This window comes from Schistosoma haematobium, chromosome 3 (assembly GCF_000699445.3).
Source record: "Schistosoma haematobium chromosome 3, whole genome shotgun sequence".
Classification (NCBI taxonomy): domain Eukaryota; kingdom Metazoa; phylum Platyhelminthes; class Trematoda; order Strigeidida; family Schistosomatidae; genus Schistosoma; species Schistosoma haematobium.
The window spans coordinates 41336642-41362420 of NC_067198.1; the positions used below are offsets into that span (position 1 = coordinate 41336642).

The window sequence follows — 25779 nt, forward strand, 5'->3', positions numbered from 1 at the left end:
CATTGGAGGTTTGTGGATATTGTTCATGTTTTCATATTTTTACATCACAGTTTGATTTTATTTAAGCTACTAAAAACGAGTAAGCACTAGACAGTTGCTTCTTAGTATGTAGCCACCTAACACTGAGGATCCCCGGATCCATTGGCGATCTAACCTATTATCTCTAGTCTCGTGCACATGTTTTATCTCTAAACCACCAAGTTGGGATCGTTGGGTGAATATTTTTAACTTTCTGGTTTCCAAAATCAGTTTAATCAAGAACAATCCATGATGTAAGTTAAATTATTATCATTTTCGACATGGTCAGGAGCTACTTTAAGTATACGATAATCTAAATTTGTTGACTAAACAACTGAGCTGTGAGAATTTAATCTCACCAACAGTCTACCTATTGTACCTAATAAAAACATTGGTTTAATTACTGTTTTTATCACTTTACCGATTATTTGTTTAGGTTTCATAATCATGAGATACAAAGTAATGGATGAACCACAGACATTTAGAGGAATAACATTTTATATGTACTCTGTTGTTATTTTAATAAAAACAGCGAATTGATAAGAAATAGATATATAACTCACCTAAAGCGCCAGTTTCACCATTTGTTTCCACAACAAAAACAGCTGGTTTATTGACCACACCACCAACGAGACCTGGACCAAATGCTCTTATACGTGATTCTTTGTAAGGAGCAACTTCCACCTGTTATTTATATGTATGACAATAATGTTGAAATTTATAAATACTACTGTCAGTGAGAAGTCATCTGCATGTATATATGACTCAAATAATTGGGTCAGTCAATCTTAATTAACATAGGGGTTTAAATAAATATACGTTAGTTTGAGGTGTTCGCACAAAATGGAATTGACAAAATGAATAGTGAAATCAAAATCACATTGTAGAGTTGATAATGAGAAAGATCAGACATTGAGGATACAGACCTAAAAGAAGGGATCTACTAAGGAATCCTGTAGCTCAAGATCTAGGCTGAAATAGAGTGGATGGATACACACCAGTGTGATGGATTCTAAGTCATGATAATCATTTAGATAAAAACCAAGAAAAAAAGAAAACGTAATTTGTATTTATTACCTAATTATTATAAATATGTCTATTTAGTCAATAGATGTAACCAAGTCACAACAGTGTTCTTTCGCTGAGATTTTACAAATACACTCTTCCTCTTTAATTTCTCATATCAACTTGGTGCCCAAATACTTTGAAGCTATTCGATCAAATTTAGATTATATTATAACTTGGTCAATAATAATGACAGCATATTGTACATGTTAGTTTCTAAACACTTCTATGTATTGACACATAAATTATAGAGAAACAAAGGATAAAGTAATAATAATTTTTTACTTAACAATTATACATGTATCAGAAGGGGTTTTGTGGATATTATGGTAATTTTAATAGTTGAGATCATGAATCAACTGAAGCTAGACCACCATGAAAAACCCGGAATCACTGAACAGCCATTCCGTCCCACTGTGGGACTCCTCAGTTGTTCACATGCTCGATCCCGCCTCGCGAGATTCGGACTCAGAACCTATCAGTCTCGCGTAAACGCTTAACCTCTAGGCCATTGAGCTGGCATGATATTATGATCTCAATTATGCATCTATAACTGAACACAAAATGTACATATCTATTTGATATAAACTATTTTTTTATTTTTAATGAATATCTTTTCAATACTAGATTGAATGTATTCAACGAATAGTATATCTTTTAAAATTACTTACCGTAAATGGACTTAGCATAATATGATCTCCACCATATCGAACATTAACTTGATGTGTACCTGGTCGTTGAGGTGTGTAACTACAGTCAAACAAATAGGCACCAGTTTTTCGACTTGTGCAAGGAATTCCTCTACCATCTAAATGTTAAAAAGAAAAAAAAGAACGACAATCAGAACTGTCAGTTCAACTAGATGTTTTGGTTATACTACTTTCTGTTAGCTAATTGAGAGGCTTTCATTATCAGTCTGAATTAACTAGTCATGAAAGGAAGGATGTCATGGTTCGTAATGATAAATGTATGTATTATTGGAAATCTCGAAGTAATTCCTTCTTAAGGTGCATTTTTAAACCACTTCAGAAGAGATAATGAACTGATCAATGTTAGACCATTGGAAACCTGGAAGCGTTGGACGGCTGTCTCATCATAGTGTAGGGCTTGTCATCAATGTGTATCCGCGAGCTCACTCGAACGGCTAACCTCTATACTATTGAGCCGACGTCCAGTGTTGACGCCTAACTTCAATCAGTCCACAGCCGACACAGTTGAACTCCATCGGTGACGGCGTGCTGCTGAGGAGTCTCAAACTAGGACGAAACGGCCTTTCAATGCATCTAGGTTTTCAGCAGTGGTCTAACATTGATCAGTTCTTGGTCTCGATTAGAACTCAGCAGTCTCCACAACCCTATACTGATGACATTCCAGAAGAATTTCAAACATAGGTCAGTCATCGACGTAACATTATCTTTGTTCAGTATTGTTGATAAGTTACTGCTTTAGTTTACGTTTAAGTAACGTTATGATCAAGTGCGTTCACTAAAAGCGACACACACATGCATCAGTTAAAGTTACCACATCATATCAGTACAGCGATATGTAACCGTCAGGATTATTTAACAGAATAGGAGATTTTAGTAAAAGTATCAATGGCAGTAGAAAATATCAACCATAGACAATGTAAATCATAAAGAAAAAAAAAGATTCTCAGAAAATAAAGTATCTGAAAAGTGTAACTAGCATATCTCACAATCATAGTGAATACTAAACGAACGTTAACAGTTTAATAGCCAAAAAGATGATCATAAATAAATTCATAGCAGTCATATATCAATACATTTAAGTACATATAAATACGATCTAGTACACTTTCCATACATAAGGCTTAGTATTCAATAAATAAACGCATGACAAAAACCAAATCACTCATCAGTTAGTCAGCTACAACATAGGACCAGGCACATATATGCATCGGTCCAAGTTGCTATACCTCATTAGCACAACAAGATGAACAACAAATTCATAGAAGTAGTTAATTCAGTGGTCATAATATATAAAAGAAAGATTGCATATAAGGATATAGTACAGGAAGAAAGAATTAGTTTGTAGGAAGAAAGATATGAAGCGAATTTAATCTCATAGTTTAAAGGAAAGCAGAGCGTGCATACACCTACTCCATGTCACTCAGAGTCTCCAACCATTGATTACGATAGTCACACGGACCCCAACCAATTAGTGACATTATGGACTGATGCCATGTTTTGGTTTGGCTGTCCCTAACTTTTTTCCAACTATCCCCAACACTTATCAGCATAGCAAAAATCACTCATAAAACTAATGAATGAATTAAGAATACTATGTTGAATTGATTTAATAAGATTTCTTTCTTTTTTTATAACCATATGGAAGGTAGATATAAATTATATATTATATCATATAAAACCTACAACTACATCATTTAACTAGTATTTCTTATTACACCGCAACTTATGTCACCAGTATATCTTGACTTCCTTAAAAAGAAAAAAAACACAACCCCACTATTGATCAATATTTCTGTTATTCTCTTTTTTTTCTTTCTTTTTAAAAAAAGGAGAAAAATGTTGAAAATGAGGCAAAAAGATTGTTTCATATTGGTAGTAACAAAATTACAGTAGACTAAATCTTATTCAATCTTTGATGACGATAGTTGTACTAAATCATCATTTCATTCTATAAATTATAAATTTACTAGGTAACAAAAACTTTCTAATTACGTAGTTACATTTTCTCACTTATCCTGGATACTGAAAAGATGTTGCTTGTTTGTTTGTTTTTTAAAGGAGAAGTAAATGAAGTCATTCCTTTATCTACTAGAGAAATCTATAATCTTTCATTTTGGTGACATTGATGACGAGATAAAATTAAGGCAAACAAAACTATCCTAATTAAGTTATATAGGAATCTTACCTAATAAAAATTAGTTTACTATGAAAATTAAAATGGATAATGATAAATATTCAGGATAGATTTGCAGGTTTATCAGGCTATTACTATTATTATTATTAACACTTGATAAAGTCTTGCGGATTTGAACGCTATATTCTGTAACCCTCAAGCTGGTACTATACAGCGACCTGAACACGAGAGAGAAGACTCAAAGTACGCGAGAAGCAGTTTACTCCAAGATCCATTTTAATACAGAAAATACAGGGTTTTTATAATATTTTAAATGTCCTTGGGTTGCTAGAAGTTTCTGGAATGCTACTAAACATAATAGCAGTATGGTAACCAACCATTCAGAGCCTCTGGATGTGACGTTTCACTTCCTTGATATTTTTGGCTAAGACTTCAACTGAACGCTGATTGGATGAAAAGCTTCTTAGTGTTTCCTGATGCTTGCTTGTCTTTTGCAAGCAATTTTCTGGATCACCTCAACAGCTACAATGTAGGAACAGGCAGATATATGCATCGGTCCAAGTTTCCATACCTCACTATCACAACACGTTAAACACCAGATTCATAGAAGCAGTTACTTCAATAGTAGTAATATACACTAATAAAGATTGTATATAAGGATATGAGGCAAGGATAAAGAATTAGTATGTAGAAGGGAAGGCATAAAGTAATTTTAATCTCACAGTTCAAGAGAAGACAAGGAGTGTATACACCTACGCCATTGTGATCGATTCTTAGCCATGTCATCAAGAGTCTCCAACCATTGGTTACGATAGTCAGCTCATTAGCACCACAAGATGAACACCGGATTCATAGAATTAGTTAATTCAATGGTGACAACATATAAAAGAAAGATTGTGTATAAGGATATAGTACAGAAAGAAAGAATTAGTTGGTAGAAAGATATGAAGCAATACTAACAATGAGTAACATCATTCGAATGGTCACTTGGTGCTCTGTTAAAAATAGAGAAAAATATTTTTGTTTTTCAAACCAGTTTTCATCACTGATTAATATTAGCTGAGAAACTTTCTAGAGATATAAAGGAATTAGTGAGTAATATACGGCTCTAGACTTGATTACGCGCAGTACATTTAAGTTACTTGTTAAGCAACGTAATGTTGACCTACTGAGTTAGAATCTAACTGTAGCTATTTTATGATGCAATGGAATTATTTTACTTTCGTAAAATCAAACTATGATGTTGGGATGTAGGATTTTTTGTCTAATTTTTAAATAAATATTGATTTCGTTTTGGCGCAATCAACTAAATCAAGAAGGTTATAACTTGTGGTCTTGTACCCTATCAACATATGATGTAATGATACAGTTAATTAGAGAACAGTGACTTATCTACCGGACTAATAACACATCACAACCGTACGAGTAGTCTAGAGTTTTTATCGGTCCTGCTTCCCACCTAGTCCTGCCTGTTAAGTCCAGAACACCAATCTAAGCCTCTGAGACATGAATCATCTATTTCAAACATGCTGGGTTTATATACAATCCAAACAAACCACATCGTACCATAATTTGGAAAATAACATTTGTACAAGATCTAGCCAAATGTGGCTGTGATTGTGGGCGACTTTAATTAACAAACTGGGCATAACTTAATAACGGTAAATCGCATAGTAATAGTCTATGTGTCAAAATAAAGCTTATAATAAGAGGAATATGAATATATGTAGGTTAGTTACTTAACAATTATACAATAAAAATATATGTATAGTATTAATCCAGAAATAGATTCCAACAGTTAACAGTCATTATTCTCGTCAGTATAAAACAAAGAACAAAATACCTTGAAATTATAAAACATATTTTAGAAATACTACACAGTTAATTGGTGTAACCATCTGGAAATATGCATAATATCGTTCAATTTATTGATATAACCCGATAGAAATGTGTATTGATTCAGGTGACAGACACTTAATATATACGGATTTTCATTAATCGGAATTAGCATAAACAAATAATATGTAAACGTCTGTAGAAGAAAAAAATTATCCACATTTTTTTTTACCTGGAGCAATTACAGACACTTCTAGTGGACCTTCACCAGCATCTTCTGTATGTACTTTAAAATCAGCCAAATCTTTGACTCGTATACCTTGAGGTTGAATTCCTCGACCTGTGGCATAAGCTTGTTTTGGATCACAGGCTAAATAAAACAAGATATTTATATGAATTACTTATTTATAGATTAATATACAAGAAGAATGTATTCCAGAGTAATGAGCTCTTATCCTATTTAATACTTTTACTTACATAACAGTATGGAGTGTAATAGAATTACAAATTTAACATGGATCATTTAAAAGATTTAACATAGAATTTACTTGTTTATTTCGACTAATCAAATAGCAATGGTTTCAAATGACAAGTAACCGGATAAGAATATAAGAAATAGAATTTTTGTTTAAATATTATAGAGTAATCAAAATTTAATGTATATTTAGACAATTCTGACCTGGTCGTTGTGGTTGAGACATTTTCCTAGGTGACTGTGTTGCTTGCAATGGAGCTGTAATTAAAGTAGGATTAGGTAAATATACACAAGTGTTCTTAAATTAGATACTGTAAATTTCACAGTTAATAATCATGCTATCGAGACATTCATGTGCATTAGTCCAATTGAGATTAAAAAGAGTAAATAAAAAAAATTGGACAAGCATTTTAGCTCATGTTTTTATTATTATTGTTGACTTCATTATTTTATTGGCACCAAATTTGTTTGGAATTAAATCATGCGTAGAAGTTTAAAAGAAAAGAATTTACAAACACTTTGGATATTAATACCTAAGCTTAGGTCACAATCTTTACATATCCCTTATACTAGTAATAATCATGTGCATACTAGTGTCTAGCTCCGAGATGTAATCCTTGGAGTTCTAGTGAGAAGCTGTGATCAGTGGAGTTCGAACATGTTGGGTGTGAGAAAGTTGTCAACAGCAGGTAATGGATAAGTGTTGTACAATATCGAGAATTGATTGAAGTTAGATATTAACACCTTTGGATACTGACTCAATGGTCTACAGGTAGAACGTTCACACTCAAGACCAAAGGTTCTCAGTTTGATTACCCTAAATGGGTTGTGGGTGCTCATTGTTGAGAAGTCCTGCACTAGGATGAAATTGTTGTTTAGTGCTTCCAGTTTTACACTGGTGGTTTAACTAAGATCAGTTCGTGATTTAGACTTTTGGAACTCTATAATCTTCAGAAATCCTCCATGAAAATAAAATGTACAACGTTTTATATCAAGGAATATTTAAGTTAGACAATAAAAAATACTGTACCTTCAACATGATCTTATTATCATTCAGATTCAATAGGAATCGTCCGCTAATAGTGTCATGTAAGTAAATAGAACAAATTTTCTTTGATATTACTTCATTTGTTAGAAACTGATCAAACGTTTATTGTCACCAAGAGATATGTGTACGTCATAATGTTTTGGTAGTACTGTACTCTGTGAGCCAGATGCTTTAATTGTATAACTTTCTATCTCGTTTTTTCTTAAAAACAGTCAACACCTACTTCATAGAGAAGTGAGACTCATTTAAAGAGTATTTAACAAGTATTAGATTTTTTCACTCTGATAACCTTTACTGTGGTCTACATTATCTTTGCATTCACATTAATCGCTTTCTTAGATTATATTCTGACCATTTGATCCTCATTCAATGATTTGCCTAATTAGAGGTATAATGAGCTTCATTTTCCTAATGACATTCAAGAATCAATTGTGTACATAATCTTTATACTAAGGATATATATACTAAAAGATGCATGATATAAGTAAGAACTATTTTAATGAAATAAACTCTATTAGAACAGGTTTGAAACATTAAACTAATACTTGAAATATCTAGATCGAAATAAATCTGTTAAATGTTTGTTGGAAAACACAACACTGTTTTAATATCAGTATAGGGTTGTGGAGGTTATTAAGTTTTTGATTAAGATCATGAACCGACTGATGTTAGACCACGATTGAAAACCTGGAATTATTGGACGATCTTTTCGTCCTAGTACAGGACTCCTCAGCAGTGAGCATCCACGACCCCACTCACGGGATTCGAACCCAGGGCCTTCAGTCTCGCGAGAGGAGGATTAAGACCACTGAGTCGGCATCCAACGGTATTAATGTCTAACTTCAGCCAATCCACGAAATTGTGTGACCACCTTCCATTGTACTGAGGTAGATACCTATCTCTACCTGACACAGATTAGCTCCACTGGTCACGGCTTTTCACTAGAACTCTAAGAATTCCTCTTTCTAATATATTCGCTGTAAGAAATAAGCAGCATCAACCGTAGTCCAACCAAACTCACATGAAAATAAACAATAAAATCAAACCAAAATAATAAAAGGTGAATATTATTTTTCAGTCAATTTAAAGCAACAACATTTCCTCGGCCAAAATGAAATCATGAAAGATTTTGGGTACATGCATCATGAATATCTTTTCCCAGATTTCTGATCATTAATAATGATGATTATTTGATGAAACTTCATATAATTGTACTTTTAATAGATTGATTATTGTCATGCTGATTTATGTTGTAACTTAATAATGATAATAATAAATAACGAAGATATAAAGCTTAGCAACAACATTATTCATTCATTCATTCAAACAAACAAAAAGAACTGATGCACACCTTCTTGGTTAACTATTGGTGCAGGAGATTGTACTACTGGTGGTGGTCCTATATGAAAGAATAAAGTTATGAATTTATAAAAAAATATTGTATTTAAAAAATAATTACTTTGAAATTAAGGGAATAAGGTGTATACCTAGTTACATAATTCTCACTTAACATTATAATATATATTGGTTGTTAAGATTCTCTCATTAATGTTTAGAACTGTAATTGATCAATCTGTTGTGGCATATAACATCCTGTGTGGATTGCTTTGATTGTGTCATTAAGTTGAAGGTATTTTAAAGAGAGAAAGATGCTTGTGATTTATTCATAAACTAACTCATTGAAATTTTGTCTATCTTGTATCACTCGGTAGGAACACATGACAAGGAATTAAGGTTCACTTTCATTGAAAATAAAGTGATATTCGCTTCCGATATATATAAGCATCTTAGTGATTAGTTGATAAGTCTTGCTAATTGAACGCTATATTCGGTTCCTAAGCTATTCTCGTAACCGTCAAGCTAGAACTACACAACGACCGGGACACGAGAGAAACACCGCAAAATATGCTAGAAGCGTTTTACTCCAAATGTCCGTTTTAGTACAGAAAATGTTGGGTTTTATAGTATTTTCGATGTCCTTGGCTTTCCCGAAAGTTCTAGAATACTACTAAACATAGTAGCAGGATAGTAATCAGCCAATCAGAAACTCTACATGTGATTTTTCACTTTCTTGATGTTTCTGGCTAAAGTTCTACTGAACGCTGATTGAATAAAATGCTTCTTAGTGTTTCCTGAAGCTTTCTTGTCTTTTGCGAGAAGTTTTCTGGATCATCCCAACATTAGTAAATTTAAGAAATGAAATGCATTTCAGTCATACATTTTGAACAATCCAATCACATATACACTTGTGAAGGCATTTATATATGAAAATGAATGAAGGACGTCTATACAGCAAATGGAAGGATATCATAAGTATAACATTTTCACTGTATCACTGAAATAGTTGTCACCTACTGAGAAACTCAAAACTTGTGTATAAAATAAATTCCTTCAATCATTTTCATGAGCATGGTTATCATTTGTACTTTTCACAAGTGATTACCCTGAACCATGTAATCTATCTTTAATAAATTGCTTATCTTTATACACATGATACTTTTTTGTAAAATCGAACTATGTATAAACAGTTACGAAATCCATGAATATTTATTTTAGGCTGTATACACATTTTGTAAGTAAAGATGGATAGTGGTTAGCAGTGGAATCCTATTTGTATACACATTTCCTATTTCAAATTTCATATTAAGAATAATACACAACTTGTGGTTTTATGTAAGAGTTCAGGTCTTTTCTATTGTAGATATTATTGACCACAGCTAACAAGTTTATAATGGTATTTATTTATCCTGAACAGATACAACTTTATCAAGCACCTGTAATCAGAGGTACTATCAAGATAATTTGCTCACTCTTTTTCATACCCCAGATAATGTGCTCTGTGGATAATACAATTTCAAAGTATGTTAGCTTCGTTATGAGTAAAATAATTAATATTTAGATGTCATTCAGTCAGCTAGAACGTAGGAACAGGTGCATTTATGCATCGGTGGTTCAGAGTGGTTCGGAAAATATTTGATCTTTGTTGAATGATCTTATTCTCATAGCAGTACAAGAAATGAATATACATTATTTTTATGATGAGCATCTTTAATATACTTGCTCGTAGTAACAATAATTAACTGAATATAATGATCATGAAATTAAAATCAGTCAGTCAGTCAGTTAGTTAAAGCGAAGACAAAGAGTGTATACATATACGCCCTTGTGATCGCTTCTGACCCATGTCACCAAGAGTCTTCAACTGGTTACGATAGTCACGCGGACCCCAACCAAGTAGTCTGCATCTCTCAACATGGCTCAGACTAGAAGTTAATGACTTCAAGCACTGATGCCACGTTTTAGTTTGGCCGCCCCTAAATTTCTTCCAATCGTCTCCAACACTAGTAAGTATTGCACATCGTGGTAATCGGTGTTCCGGCATACGTAACACATGGCCCAACCATCACAGTCGATGAAGATTTCCTTGTATATATTCATCAAACAATTTAAATGCAGTACATTTTTTTCATTCTTAATTCAATTTTAAATTATTCAACAACTTATCTTGACTATTTACCCAAGTAAAATAATGAATCATATTTACTTCAAATGAAATCAGTGTCCCTTCAAAGTATAATGTGTATATTAAAGTTCCTCTCAGGTGTTAAATTATCATCGTAACGGGGCGGATTTGCATGCATATAGCATACAATTATCTTTGAACCTAGTACACAACAAAACTTCATCACGAGGTAAGCCCTAACTTGAAATCTTGAAAGGAAAAGAGGAAGGCCGAAGAACACGTTACGCAGAGAATTGGAAGCAGACATGAATAAGATGGATAACAACTGGAAAGAACTGGAAAGGATTGCCCAGGACAGGGTTGGATGTAAAGTGCTGGTGGGCGACCTATGCTCTTCCACGAGGAGTAACAGGCGTAAGTAAGTAAGTAAGTAAGTATTTAAAGTACATGATCGGTCTGATAAAAATATATGAACTTAACTACTAACGTTAATAGTTACGGATCTAATTTTAAAAAATGATCAATCACAGTCTACTGAGATCGACACCATAACTTTGTTTAATCTTAGTTGGAAGCCCTCATATTTATGTAGCTGATAAATAATAAAAACTGATGGAGTTTTGTTCTCTGAGCTAGATGGTTTGGTCGTGGAGCTTTCATCGTTATTCTGTACGTCATCGTCAGCATGAACTTCAGGTAGAAGTGAAGCGTTCGAATTGCTCCACATATGGCTCACGGCTTGTCCTGTAGACCTCGATGTTGATTGGTCATTGTTAACCTTTAACCTTCCATTGATTACTTCTTTATTTTGGTTGTATCTCCCATTGATTTGATTTTTGGTCCTATATTTGTTCATAGATCTTTCTGATTGGTTGATAAATTAGATCGATTTCAATGTGTTTGTTGACTGACCTGAGTGTCAAGCTTCTAAAAATTCTCTGGTGTTTTTAAAATTGCCTCTATTCAATATCTCAACATTTTTCCAGTCGAATGTGAAGATAAAGAGGTCATCCGCTTTGTGTGATTTGTTATATTTATGCCTAATATCCACAATAAACCTTACTATTAACCAATACATTACTGCTCAGTATTTGTGCTTTGTTTTCCTTGCTTTCATTTTGTACTTATCATATAAATTTATACTTTAGAGATAGATAAGGACACAAAAATCCAATAAGACTTTTTAAAGTATATCCTTCTTGATAGTGATATAGATTTATGAACAAATAGAACCATGAATCAACGTCAAACAATACTTCGGGAAAAAAAGAACTCTCGCGAAAGTTTTTACTTGTTGAACGGTCAAAGTGAAAAGCTCTTGGCATGTAGATTAGGTCATTTAGTCAGATGTTTGAAGACTTCAAGTATAATGGAAGGCTGGGACGAATACAAGTCTGGGTGTACCTGCATCGTGAAGTGAAAATCAACTCTGAGAACGAAACGTGAGTCCTGGATTCCTTTGCCAGCCACTATCCATCTTTGAATATAATACTTGTGAACTAAGGCAATATCGAGGCAATACACACAGTATGACCATATGCCAATAAGAGACTGATCAATTGCAGTCCTAAGCATTAATGGGAAAATTCAAGCAAACAATATCAAGTGAATTTATTAATTGTTTCGTCGATATAAATTATTTTTTTCAAAACTTAATGATATAAGTAATCACAAATACGTCGCAGAGACTAAATATGCAAGTTATTTCATAATGTATTCATTCACAAGAAAAATTTGTAAGTTCTTTTACGAGAGGTAATGGGTTCTTAAAAATTGTTGCTGAAGTAATCACGAGAATAGTAATAGGGCTAGACTATAATTTATGGACGAATCAATCAGGTATAAGAAAACGTCTCGGATTTTGGCACGAAATTCACTCATCCATTTGGCTAAATAGAGTTTTGGCATTACAGTTGATATCAATTCGTGATGAAAACCCTAAATGTAATTCGTAACCCTGACTATCAACTGTAAATCATAATTCTAATTCCTCACATAGGTTTATAACCCTCATTTAGTCCTAGTTATTAGGTGAAGACTCTCAAGGTCAGTCTGGCGTCGGTCAAATGTCGTCCATAAATGATAGTCTCACCATTGATGGTAATAATGTTAGATAAAGGATGTTATTAAAAAACCAAGTTCTAATTTTATTATTCTTCAAAAGGGGACTTAATCTGCGAGATAGTTGAAATAATTTTTATTCAAGTTCACATTTATGTTACTTACATCGTATGCTAGTGTTGTTATTTATTAAAGAAAAATACATTTTATAGTTCCATTTTCAGGTCTTCATATATACGCTTATATGAGAGATTAGTATCATCAATACAGAGAATAAAGCTCCACCTGGAGCCCCTCTCGGGCATTTGCCGATCCCAAGCCCGGATAAAGGGAGAGGGTTGGGCAGTACTGTGATAAACCCATATTTATTCATTAAAATAATGTACATATAAGCAGAAAAACAAATGTCCTATATAAAATAAACAAGCTTATGTATTAATGAAAGTGATTTGTTTCGTCTTGTGTTGTTTGTTTGTTTATGTGGATCGACTGTGAACACTGTATAACAATGAAAAATGGATCATCCTCTACACCGCTAACATTTTAGCAATTATCAATATGTATAAATGGATGTATAAAGTAATTTGGAGAAAGGTTTAGGGAATATAAGACTACTGAGACAATTTGAAAATTAATAGGACAGATTGCATAACAATCATAAAATATATTTGATTGAGATCATGAATCGATCAATGTTAGACCATCATTGAAAATCTGGAAGCACTGGAAACTAAGCATTCGGTTCAGTGGTCTATAGGTTAAGCGTTCGCGGGCGAGACCGAAGGTTCCGAGATCGAATCCACGTGCAGTATCGTGGATGCGCACTGTTGGAGAGTTTCATACTAGGACGAAACGACCGTCCAGTGCTTACAGGTTTTTAATAGTGGTTCAACATTGATGTACTCATGTTCTCAATCAAAAGCTCAACAATCTCTACAACCTCATACAGATAATCATATGATAATTGAAGAGCTTACATAAATCTCAAGAATTAAATGATGAAATGCCAAGGGTCAGTGAAAATACAGTTTTTTAATTGAATGAAATAATAATCATCTAAGCGAAGGTTATATACAGTAACACAAGTAATAATAATCACATGAGAGAAACTAATCAAAACTGTCTTTTTACCTTGGTTATGATAAATTATCTGATGTTCCCCTCTAAAGACATAAATTTGATTTAAGTTTTGTAAAAATAGCTACTGCTTTCGAGAAATATGATGAAGTTATGATATTTTGAATGTCAGTTATTTGGAAAGATTAAAGAACTTCGATACTACGGTCGCTATTGATGAGATGTCGAAGTATGAAACAGTTTACTATTGTATTAGCTTTAAATTTCAAGCTTTTAGAAATATGATTGGAAATATAAAAGTATACTCTTTTATTGGTTAGTAACGAAGCTTTTTATAAATACAAGTCTGGAGGTACCTGAAAATGGAAATTGGATTAGTGGTGGTCCTAGTGACCGGAGAGCATAACCACAGTGCCCAAGGGACAACTGCTTGCGGCCGGTCACACATGCCCTTGTTGTGAGTAATTTTCGTGTTAGCTCCGTACTTGTTGAGACCCTACCGCCGGCGCCGGATATCCGTGGTATGAGGCGAGGTGTCCATTTTTAGGGTCGACCTTTTCTAATTCCATGCCTCCCTCTGGGAAGGCAGCATCGCTGTTATGCTGGTTGTCTGAAGGAAACACCTTACTGCGGTCACACAGTCATACAGTCAGCAGTACGACTTCGCCCTCAGACGACCTGCTGTTTTTAGTCTTACCATTCTTCAACCGACCTGTCTGGCACGGTAGGACCTTGAGGAACGATTGTTCCAACCAGTTTAGCTCGATTGGTTCATCACGATAGGCAAGCGCGACCAACACGTCAAGGTAACAGCAACGGTTGGGTTTATAGATACAATCTTATCAGCTAATTGTATGCTAAGGTAAACTGTTGTATATCGTGGGCATATTCATAACAGGACTTAAAATTAACAAGAAGTGTTCAGAATGAGGAGTTTTCTTCCGAATAATCCTATGATCATCAATAAGATTTAATCATTCAGAAGCGAAAATCATAGATGCGTTCATAATGTACTATAGTAGTGTGGTATGGATAAATTTACATAAAAGATGTAGTGTAACAAGTGTTCAAAGCAAGCTTTATGTACGTCTATAGAATCGTTATACACAAATGAAATTTAGTATTATATATAATCTTGAAACTTTATCAATACAATCAAAGATGTTTAATTGGATAATATATACATATATATACTTGAAACAAAACTTACGTGGACCAACCATCACACCAAATGGTGAATTTGATATTTGTTGACCAGCATAAAATACATTAACTGAATGAAGTCCTTCATCTTTTGGTGTATATTCTACAAGATAATTATCTTCACCTTGACGAGTTATCAAAGGTTTAATAGCATCACGTCGGCCATGAGGATCTAGAATTACACAGTCTGCATTTCCAGGTCCAGCAGCTAAGAATAATTAAATGAATATTATTTTCGATAGTATAATAAGAAGACAAAGATCGTCAGAATTATGTAATGATATATTAGCGCAATACATTTCGAACAATCTGATCACACATATACTTGTTAAGAACATTTATATATAAAAATAAAAGGTCAACTAGACTAGAAAGGCAGGGGAAGAGGAGAAAAGGATAATAAAGAAAATAATTATGTGAAAACTATTTGAAACCTCATCACTCTAGATAATAAGTCAGTACTACCAGGGTAAGTTTAAGGTGAGAACAAACTCTTTTTGAATACCCTTTTACACTTTTGTACAACACCACAAAAGCTGAGCTAAGATCAATCATATGACCCATTTTGGAAGTGGATAGGACACACATCGAGGAAAGCATCCAACTACGTCACAAGACAAGCCCTCACATGGAATCCTCAAGGCCAAAGGAAAAGAGAAAGACCAAAGAACACATTATGCCGGGAAATGGAAATAGACATGAGAAAAATGAACAAGAATTGGATGGAACTAGAAAAGAAAGCCCAGGCCAGAGTGGTTTGGAGAATGCTGGTCGGTGGCCTATACTCCATTGGGAGTAACAGACGTAGGTAAGTAAGTAAGTAAGTAAGTAATATGACCCATTTCAATTGTGTTTGGCAATAGGGGATGATGGATGTTTATCCTCTACTCTTATTGGTTCACTTGATTCCATTTGTTTCTCCAACCATTTAAATACATGTTCACATACCCTAATTTTGTTAGGAAATGGTGTAAGTTAGATAATCATGATTCGATCAAAATATACCAGGCAAACCAATATTGAATAAAAAAGCCGTGAAACTTTGTTTCTTCTCATAGCAGGTTCTTGTTAGCACATTAAGTTCTAAAATAATGTTCCATATTTTCAATCATTTTTTGGTACTGACAATTTTCCATTAAAAGGCTCATATAACAGCTTTATATAATAAGTATGCAAAAATCATCGCAAAAACAAATACAAGTAACGACTACATGTTGCTGTAAATGTTATGCTGATCAGTAATGAATGACATATGGACCTTCTTCTGATCGACATCACTCCATAAGAACGAGTAATTATGCGACTGATTTGTTATATCCATTATAGTTATAGATGTTCATTTGTGTGGTGTGGTAAATAAGTGTTCATACAGTAAGCTGTTAATTAATTGATATTAAATACTACACAGTTTAATTTATACAAATCTAATTCTTAATCCGAATACAAATAAATCATCTAAAAAGTAATGTATTCATATTTCATTTTGATTTAATTTAGAGGTTAAATCAATCCTTAACTATCGTCATAGTATTCCTTACTTGCGTCGTCCGATTTGCAGTTTTGGTTTAAAGCTGATCTGCAGATGATTGCATCTTTCAGAGATCGCATTTAAAATATACACAACATTTACAAGAACACCCACAAAATGTAAACTACTCGAAATGAAGTAGGGATTAAATCTGTAAAACCTATTGACATGTCGTAACATCATACAAAACTATTTAAAATTAATACACTATAATTAAATAACTTCGTATGTGTAAATGTCAACCAATATCAAAGTCAGAATCTCCGACGCAAACGTCAAGACAGTTCTACTGTACGGAGATGAAACTTGGAGAACTACTACAATCGTCGTCAAAAAGGTACATGTATTTATAAGCAGTTGTTTACACAAGATACTCAATATCCATTGTCCAGATACCATCAGCAACAGCCTATTGTAGAAGAGAACAAACCAACTTCTAGCTGAAGAGGAAGTTAGGAAAAGACTATGGAAGTGGATAAGACATACATTGTGGAAACCGTCAAACTGCATCACTAGAAAAGCCTTAACTTGGATTCCTGAAGGGAAAAGGAAAAGAGGAGGACCAAGGAACACATTGCGTTGGGAATCAGAAGCAGATATGAAAAGGATGAATAACAACTGTTAACAACTAGAAAGGATTGCTTAGGACAGAGTTTAATAAAGAATGCTTGTGAGCAGCCTATGCTACTCCATGATAGTTAACAAGCGTAAGTGCGTAAGTAAGTATATGTCAAGGTTTTACTGAATCATTATATCAAAAGACCTATACGATGAAACAAAATAATTCTCTACTGACGGTAATATACAAATGATAATTCTTTATTGGATTACTGAATAAGATTATGAATCCAGACAACAGAAATGAAATATTTTATAAGCAGAAAAGAACGTACATGTAAACAAAATACAACAATTGATTAGTATGTGATTTACTTATGATCACGGGGGGGGGATGGAAAGTTAAAAGAGACAAACATTACAGTAAGTTGTAACACAGTTTAGCTAATTGACTTCACTAGATTTGATACATTATAATTGAATTTCTAAAGAAAATCTATGTGGATCTTTCTATAAACAACGAATTATTTAAATCATAGAATGTAATGTTTAGGTTTGAAGAAAAAAGATTTGAATAAACTTTAGTAAAAGTTGTTCTGATAAAATTTTTAGCAATTCATTCAAAGTGAAGAAATGAACATGTTTATAGAAATAATCATCTACCTCAGACAATGGGTGAAGAGTTGTACAAGATCATGAATTGATTAAAGTTAAACGTTATTACCGTTAGATACCGGCTCAGTGGTCTGGAGATAAGACTTTCAAGCGAGAGACCGGATGTCATGGGTTCGAATCCCATGTACGGGGTCGTGGATGTACAGATTTGAGGAGTCCCATACTAGGACAAAACGACCGTTTAGTACTTTTAGGGTCAAAATCATCCTGTGACAACCATAGAGGGATTAGTTTGACTAATATAGCATCTAAAATACTAGCCTCAATTATTGTCGGTCGTCTAACTAAGACTCGTGAACTGCAAACACAAGAAAATCAGGCTGGCTTCACACCTGGTCGTGGCTGCATCGACCATATATACCACCATTCGTCAGGTTCTAGAACATAGGCATACTTATCGGTGTCCGACAATAGTGGTCTTTCTTGACTTAAAAGCATCACTTGACTCAGTAGACCGCGAGATTCTGTGGCAGTGTCTGTCATTGAAAGGCGTACATCAGAAGAACATTAACCTTGTGAAGGCTCTTTACTCGAACACTACTAGTCGAGTCAGGGCTCATGGCGAACTGTCATCCGCCTTTGCAACTTCAAATGGTGTCCGTCAAGGCTGTCCACTTTCTCTATTTTTGTTTAACTTCATCATAGACCTACTGATGGAAATAACATTCTCGTCGACTGAATTCTCGGGTATTGATCTCCTTCCAGGAGGTCCACTTATCGACTTAGAATAAGCAGATGACATAGTCCTGTTTGGTGAAGACGCTGATAAAATGCAGAGTCTTTTAGTAGCACTAAGCAACAATGCCATAATGTTTGGAATGCGTTTTTCTCCGTCTAAATGCGAGTTGTTGCTTCAGGACTGGTCTGCGTCAACACCTGAACTAAGGATAGGGAGTGAAGTAGTCGAATGTGTTGACAACTTCACTTATCTTGGAAGTCTGATCAGCCCAAACAGGTTGGTGTCTGACGAAATCTCAGCACGGATTCACAACGCTCATTTGGCTTTTGCCAACTTATGTCATCTGTGGCGAAAAGCGAGATATCAATCTATCAATTAAGGGACGAGTATACTACGCGGCAGTTCGTTCCGTTCTACTTTACGGCTGCGAAACGTGGTCATCAAGAGTAGAAGATATTCGTAAGTTACTAGTACTTGATCACAGATGTCTCAGAAATATTCCCAGCATCTGCTGGGATCACCGGGTAAGTAATAGTGAGGTTAGGTGTAGGGCAACATTGAATGATGTTAAAACAGTTGATGGGGGTGTAAATTCCATCGAATAAGATGGTTGGGACACGTGTTGCGTACGCTTGAACACCGTTTACCACGACGCGCAATGCAGACTAGTGTTGGGGATAGTTGGAAGAAAGTTAGTCTCGGCCAAATCAAAACGTGACATCAGTCCATACTATAACTAACTTCTGGTATGAGCCATGTTGGTAGATGTAGACTATTTCGTTGGGGTCCACGTGATTTTCGTAATCAGTGGTTGGAGACTCTTGGTGACATGGCTCAGAATCGATCATGATGGCGTTGGTGTATACACTCTCTGCCTTCCCTTAAACTATGGGATTACAATCGCTTCATATTTTTCATTCTACGAACTAATTCTTTCTTCCGGTATTATATCCTTATATGCAATCTTTCTTTTATATATTACCAACATTGACTTAACTACTCCTATGAATCCGGTGTTCATCTTGCTGTGCTTATGCGGTATTGCAACTTGGACCGATGCATATATGTATCTGGTCCTACGTCGTAGCTGACTGATCTAAAGTTCTTATCCACAAGCCAGTAGAGCAACGTCTGGAAATGCAGTCCCATGGTAGCCGGTGACTAACGACTGGTTCATACGCCATTTGTTCCATCAGGATACTGAAGTCTATGTGCACCATTGGTTTTGAATCAGGGTTTTCCAACTCCCCTAGATAGACTCTGTGTCCTCCGAACCGGTTAAAGCGCCAGACATTCGCTTTTCGTCCTCTGAATTTCGTAATCAACAGCAATACCGCGAGAAGGCAATGAGTAGGACTTCCCTGAGAGTGGTTGTATGCACGTTGCCATATCAGAGCATTTGGAGAGGGTGAGCTGACACTCCCCACTTTCAGCCGTACCAGGGCCGTCAAAAAAATCGGGATGTACTACAGTGGCATGTTTATAAAAGATACTTATAGATAGTTTTAGATCATTAAAACGAATTCGCTATTGAATATCATAGTCTTATCAGCAGAATTCATCCACAAAATGAACGAAGAATGTTCATAAATGCAAGATATTTCATAATTATTCAAGACGAAAAACAAAGAGTATGGTCAACCTCACACGATATCAGTATACATTAAAGTGTCATAATATCATACATCAAGTGCAATTTAGTATGTTGTGTAGATCATGCAACATAATACTTTTACGATTATTCTTACAACTATAGGACATTAATGAAAACATAATATGATTTTGTACAACATTTATTTGAACTTACAATCATGATTAGGACCAACTTTGTAAAATAATTAAGCAATATTATTACTTATATGATATTAAAATGTAAAGTGAGTTGTATATGAGTGAAGTAAAGTATGAAATTATAATAGTCACTAAAAAAATAATTTAATACATAACTTGTTGCCTATGTGGTATGGAAAGTTAATCAGAAGTATTTTGATTGAAATCATGAATCAGTTGAAGCTAGACTACCATGAGAAACCTGGAAGCATTGGACGGCCGTTTCGTCCTACTGTGAGACTCCTCAGAAGTGCGCATCCATGATCCCTCACCACGCGAGATTCTAACGCAGGACCTATCAGTCTCGCGCCAGGCGCTTCACCAACTAGACCACTGAGCTTCAATTGACTCATGATTTTAATAAAAACTTAACAAACTCCACATCGCCTAAACTGGTAATCAGAAGTAGAAACAGGTCAGTCGATGTCAATCAAAAGTGACTCAAAGGTTAATGGTTCAATTTCTTAAGGATAGAGTGGTATATATATATATATATATATATATATATATATATATATATATATAAGTATTTGTGCATTTCATTCGGTAGCCCAATACACTTTCTCGCATACTCTTATGTTCTTGTTGAAGTAGTCAGCTGGGGAGGGGGTAGCGCGTAGCACGGATTTTGGGCACTACACATTACAGCATTATATTTGAAGAAAGGATAATTGTATCTAATTAGCTTTTAATTACTATGTTTACATAATTAAGGTAGTAGATAAATTAATTGACTGTAAGACGAATAAGAGTTGTAGATAGAGAAATCTATTCTACACATAAATGTTGTTAAAACTACTAGAACTGAAACAATCCATCCAACCAAGTTATATCAAACAGAAATAAGGAGAAAATTTAACACATTTGGGTTACTATGGTTTTAAAGACAACTGATGACGGATTGTTAATGTGCTTAGTAATTTTGTTTTGGACAGTTTTAATATTATTCAAACTATTTTGTCTGGTAAGCAATCTGAAGAAAATGAGAATTTGAATATATTCACCGTTTTGATCTACTTCTTCCTAATAGAAATCTTATGATTTTCAAATTATCCAATATTTAATCGTTGTTGAACATATTCAATAAATGTATTCCTAGATTGTCTTTATACTTCTTTTGACTAGTACATATAGGATGATGAACTGTAACGTGAAATGTTATGAAAGTAACGTAATTGTTATCGTGAGCACTTCGGTATAATGAGTTTAGTTTAAACGTTGGAAAAGTATCTCTCAAAGGAATCCACAATGTATTCATTGTTTACCATTCAAATTTAACTATATCTGGAAAATTATTAGGAGCTCTTGAAAGTTCCTTGAAAAAGTTCAGAAAGGCTAGAAAGAGGTTGAACAACATTTCATCCACTTCATGTCCTGTAGAAATTCTTCAGACGGTTCTAGATAAACGATAAATTGTACTTAATACCATAATTGGATGAATATCAATTCTGCAATTCAATTTAACTTATTTTTCACGACTTTTAAAATAATAAAGTCACCCACAAAACTATTAATACCCCAGTTTACTTGATCCCGGAACAAACTTTAAAAATAAAACATTTTTCATACTTCCAGCCTTTTTTGCATTCGTAGTTAAAGTGTAAGCAAGCCCTCACATGGAATCCTCAAGGCCAAAGGAAAAGAGGAAGACCAAAAAACACATTACGCCGGGAAATGGAAATAGACATGAGAAAAATGAACAAGAATTGGATGGAACTAGAGAAGAAGGCCCAGGCCAGAGTGGGTTAGAGAATGCTGGTCGGCGGCCTATGCTCCATTAGGAGTAACAGGAGTAAGTAAGTAAAGTTCAAGTGTAAGGGATTATCAAAGACTGATGATTGATTATAAAGTCAGTTTTACTAGGACGAAACGACCGTCCAGTGTTTTCAGGTTTCCAATAGTGGCCTAACATTCATTCATTCATGATATCAATTAAAACTCCGTTTTAAGTGTCACATATTGGACATATCTAAAATACATGATCTAAATCTGTCCACTCAGTTAAGGCATTTGCAAACTTAATTTTACATTATGGATGGATGCTCTGAGGGTTAGCTGTTATAAATAAATAAGAAAACAGACAAAATAAAAACGCACAGTTTGAGATCAACGTTTGCAGGTTGATAAATCCAAAAATCGTTAATCAATAAAATTACGATCTAATTGTTGAAATGATAATATACTCGAAAAAAATGATATATAGTTACCGGCAGTGAATATATTGAAGAATGTACGTCGACCAACTTGATTCCCAGTTGGTTCAATTCCTGGACCAGATGCAGTTGCTTTACTTCCATCACCTTGTGCACCTTCTACCATAACTTTAAATGGTGAATTTAAAATCTCTTTAGTGGCAAATTTAATGATAACCCTGTATTCACCTTCTTGTGTTGGAACATAAGCACAAGAATAAGTTTGTTGTTTATCATTATTACTGAGTACATCACACTAAACAACAGAAAGAAAAGAAAATATTTTAAAAAATTTCTAGAGGATGAAATCGAATAGGGATTTATTGGATTTGAACGTTATTTACATGATAACGGCTATCGAGATGGTTGAGAAAATTCGTAGCTCAGGGGAATGATATGAGTGGAGTTTTGTCCTCAACAATAGTCCATCAAGATCGAGGTCTATAGGAAAAGCTGTTAGTCGTATGTGAAGAAATTCGGACAGTTCACTTCTACCTGAAATTTGTGCTGATGATTTTGTTCAGAAGAACAATGAAAGCTCCATAACCAAACTAAACACTTCAGAAAACAAAACTCCACCTAAATAATGTCTATCCTGAAAAACTCATAACTAAGTATGGAAAGGCCATAAAGAATTAAATGGAATATGGTAAGGTTGAGGAAAAATGATTAGTGGCTAATGTTATGTATTTAAATGTCCTTCTAACGTTGGTAGACTTCTATCGATCAAACAATCTAGCCAATAGTCTAAGTGACTTTGAATCACGTGCACTGTAAGTTGGTGGTTGTAGGTGGTTAACAGGATACCTTGTACCGATGTTTCAAGCCATTAGGCATTCTTCATCAAGGTTTATCTGTAATTTTGAGGGAACTGATGTCACCTGGGGAATTTTACTTTAATCAGTCAATTATAAATACTGCAGTTCTATGGGATACTAATGGAAGTTCAAATAGCTCAATGGTAACATTTCAGATTGCGAGGCCGAGTAAACATTTTTCGAATCAACCATAGAGCATTGACTTCCTCAAGATTACAGTTGCATTGTGCTGAATAGTGCCAGATGGTAGGAAACCTAGGTCTGTGGTTTTCCATTGACTACCTCCAACATCTAACTTAAAAATTCTCTTATTAAGAATTAACTTCGAAGATATATAAATAGCTTAAAAAACTAATTACCAGATTGAACACCATGCTTAGAAGAACACATCCAAAAACCATTATGATCTGTTTGTACTGACCGATTCATTCTTATGACAGCCAAATTTAGACAAACTCATTACGTACGTTACAACCATATGCTATAACCGTATCTACTAGTTTACATGTGTGTGTTATGTAACATTATAGCAAGAAGTTGCATAAATTTTTAGTAATTAGGGCCCTCCAAATTGCAGTCGATAACGTAAGTTTTGCCTTATTCTTGAAATATTACCCAAATATTTTTGCATTGAAATGATAAACTTTTAAACAGTTAATCCCAACTGGGACATGACTTAGAGTTCTTTTTAAAAATGTATTGATATTGACTGAGTTTTGTTCTCTGAGCTGAATGGTTTGGTTGTGGAGCTTTCATCGTTCTTCTGAACGACATCATCAGTAAAAATCTAGATTTAAAGTCATCGAGAACCAGTCAACATCGAGGTCTACAGGACAAGCTACTAACAATATGTGGAGAAATTCGAACACTTCACTTCTATCTAAAGTTTATACTAATGATGTCGTTCAGAAGAACGATGAATGTTGTACGACCAAATCATCCATCACAGAGAACAAAACTCCGTCAAAATCATCCACCTGAGCTACAAATTTTCTTCGTCATATATCCTCCAACAGTACAGGAACCACAGATACTGTCGGAACAAAATGAGCTGATTTTATTGCATCACTATTCAACAAGTGCTAACAATTCAAATGATTATCTTTCTTCTGGTACAAATCTATAATCTCGCAAATGATTTAAATTGTGAATACATATATATGTTAACAGAGTATTGATATCAGACACTTATTGATTCTCAGAAAGAGGTTTTTGTGGATATTACAGTAATTTAATAGTTGAGTTCATGAGTCAATTGAAACTAGACCATCATAGAAAACCTAGAAGCACTGAACGGTCGTTTCATCCTAGTGTGGAACTCGTCGGTAGTGCTCACCCACTATCCCGCTTTATGAGATTCTAACCCGTGACCTATCGGTCTCGCGCGCGAACGCTTAACATATTAATTCGGCAACTGGTAAAGCAGATGATAATAATGTTATCAAACCAGGTGTTGAACAAGGTGATAGAGGAAATTGAACCTATGTTTTTCTGCATACACTATAGGTTATTCAGTTTGATTAACTGTTAGTCTTTCTATTGGAAGAATTCACAATTTAACAACTAATGGCTCGTTGTTCTTCACAAAAGTTTACTAAAAATTAGATAAATTATTACTTTATGCGGTGTTTAGATTGGTTAGGCTCAGAATGAATCATCTTAATTACATCATTGAATTTCTTTTATTAGATAAAAAGTCTCAGGGTGTATATGATATGTGTGTTGTATCCTTAAAATGATCAGAACAATATAATGAAATACGACATAATTGGAAGGAATTCAGAGCAGGTTTATTTCCAGCTGATGTTTGGTAAGATTTACCTCCATGAGACATATCAGAGAGGGACGATCGAATGACAGTACATGGAATCGAGAATATTATTATGATTAAAATAATTAACTATAAACTTACTGGTTCTCTTTGTCCTTTAGGATTCAGCACAATCACTTCAACAGCACCCCGACCAGCACTAAATGTATCAATAGTAAATCGTGCAGGATTACCAACAGTATTTCCATGTGGTTCCAGACCTTAAATTTTATTAACATAAAAAGTGAACTGAATGAAATCATATTTTAAAAATATTCTATCTTAGAACCAGCTTAAACTGTTTTTTTTCTATAATTTGAGCACAATTAAACATGGTACCTTTTTAATGTAGATTTTCAAGCTATTGCACCATTGATGTAACGAACCGATAGATTCACCTTGCAGAAGAGTTTCATACGAGGATGAAACAGCTGTTTAGTACTTTCAGGTTTTCTATAGTTATCTAATATAGATTTTAACAACATTCAACAACCCCCATAACTTTATTCTGACCAGATAAAAGCATTGTTTTTGGGCTTAGTTACAGTTCATTCAAAGTTCAATTTAGTTTCAATGTTTATATTAGACAAATGTTACCT

At 34.3% G+C, this 25779-nt stretch overlaps 1 protein-coding gene across 2 annotated transcripts in view; it reads right to left on the reverse strand.

The window, feature by feature from the left end:
* MS3_00005799 (uncharacterized protein) overlaps positions 1–25779 on the reverse strand; it is a 128844-nt gene that overhangs the window by 66521 nt on the left and 36544 nt on the right. For both annotated transcript variants that reach the window (XM_051213882.1, XM_051213883.1), the window contains exons 5-12: positions 25283–25401; positions 22568–22808; positions 15098–15298; positions 8638–8685; positions 6443–6496; positions 5996–6133; positions 1755–1891; positions 582–702 (exon numbers count right to left, since the gene is read on the reverse strand). In XM_051213882.1, the coding sequence (XP_051069897.1) occupies positions 582–702; positions 1755–1891; positions 5996–6133; positions 6443–6496; positions 8638–8685; positions 15098–15298; positions 22568–22808; positions 25283–25401 (1059 nt within the window). The remainder of the gene's footprint in view (positions 1–581; positions 703–1754; positions 1892–5995; positions 6134–6442; positions 6497–8637; positions 8686–15097; positions 15299–22567; positions 22809–25282; positions 25402–25779) is intronic.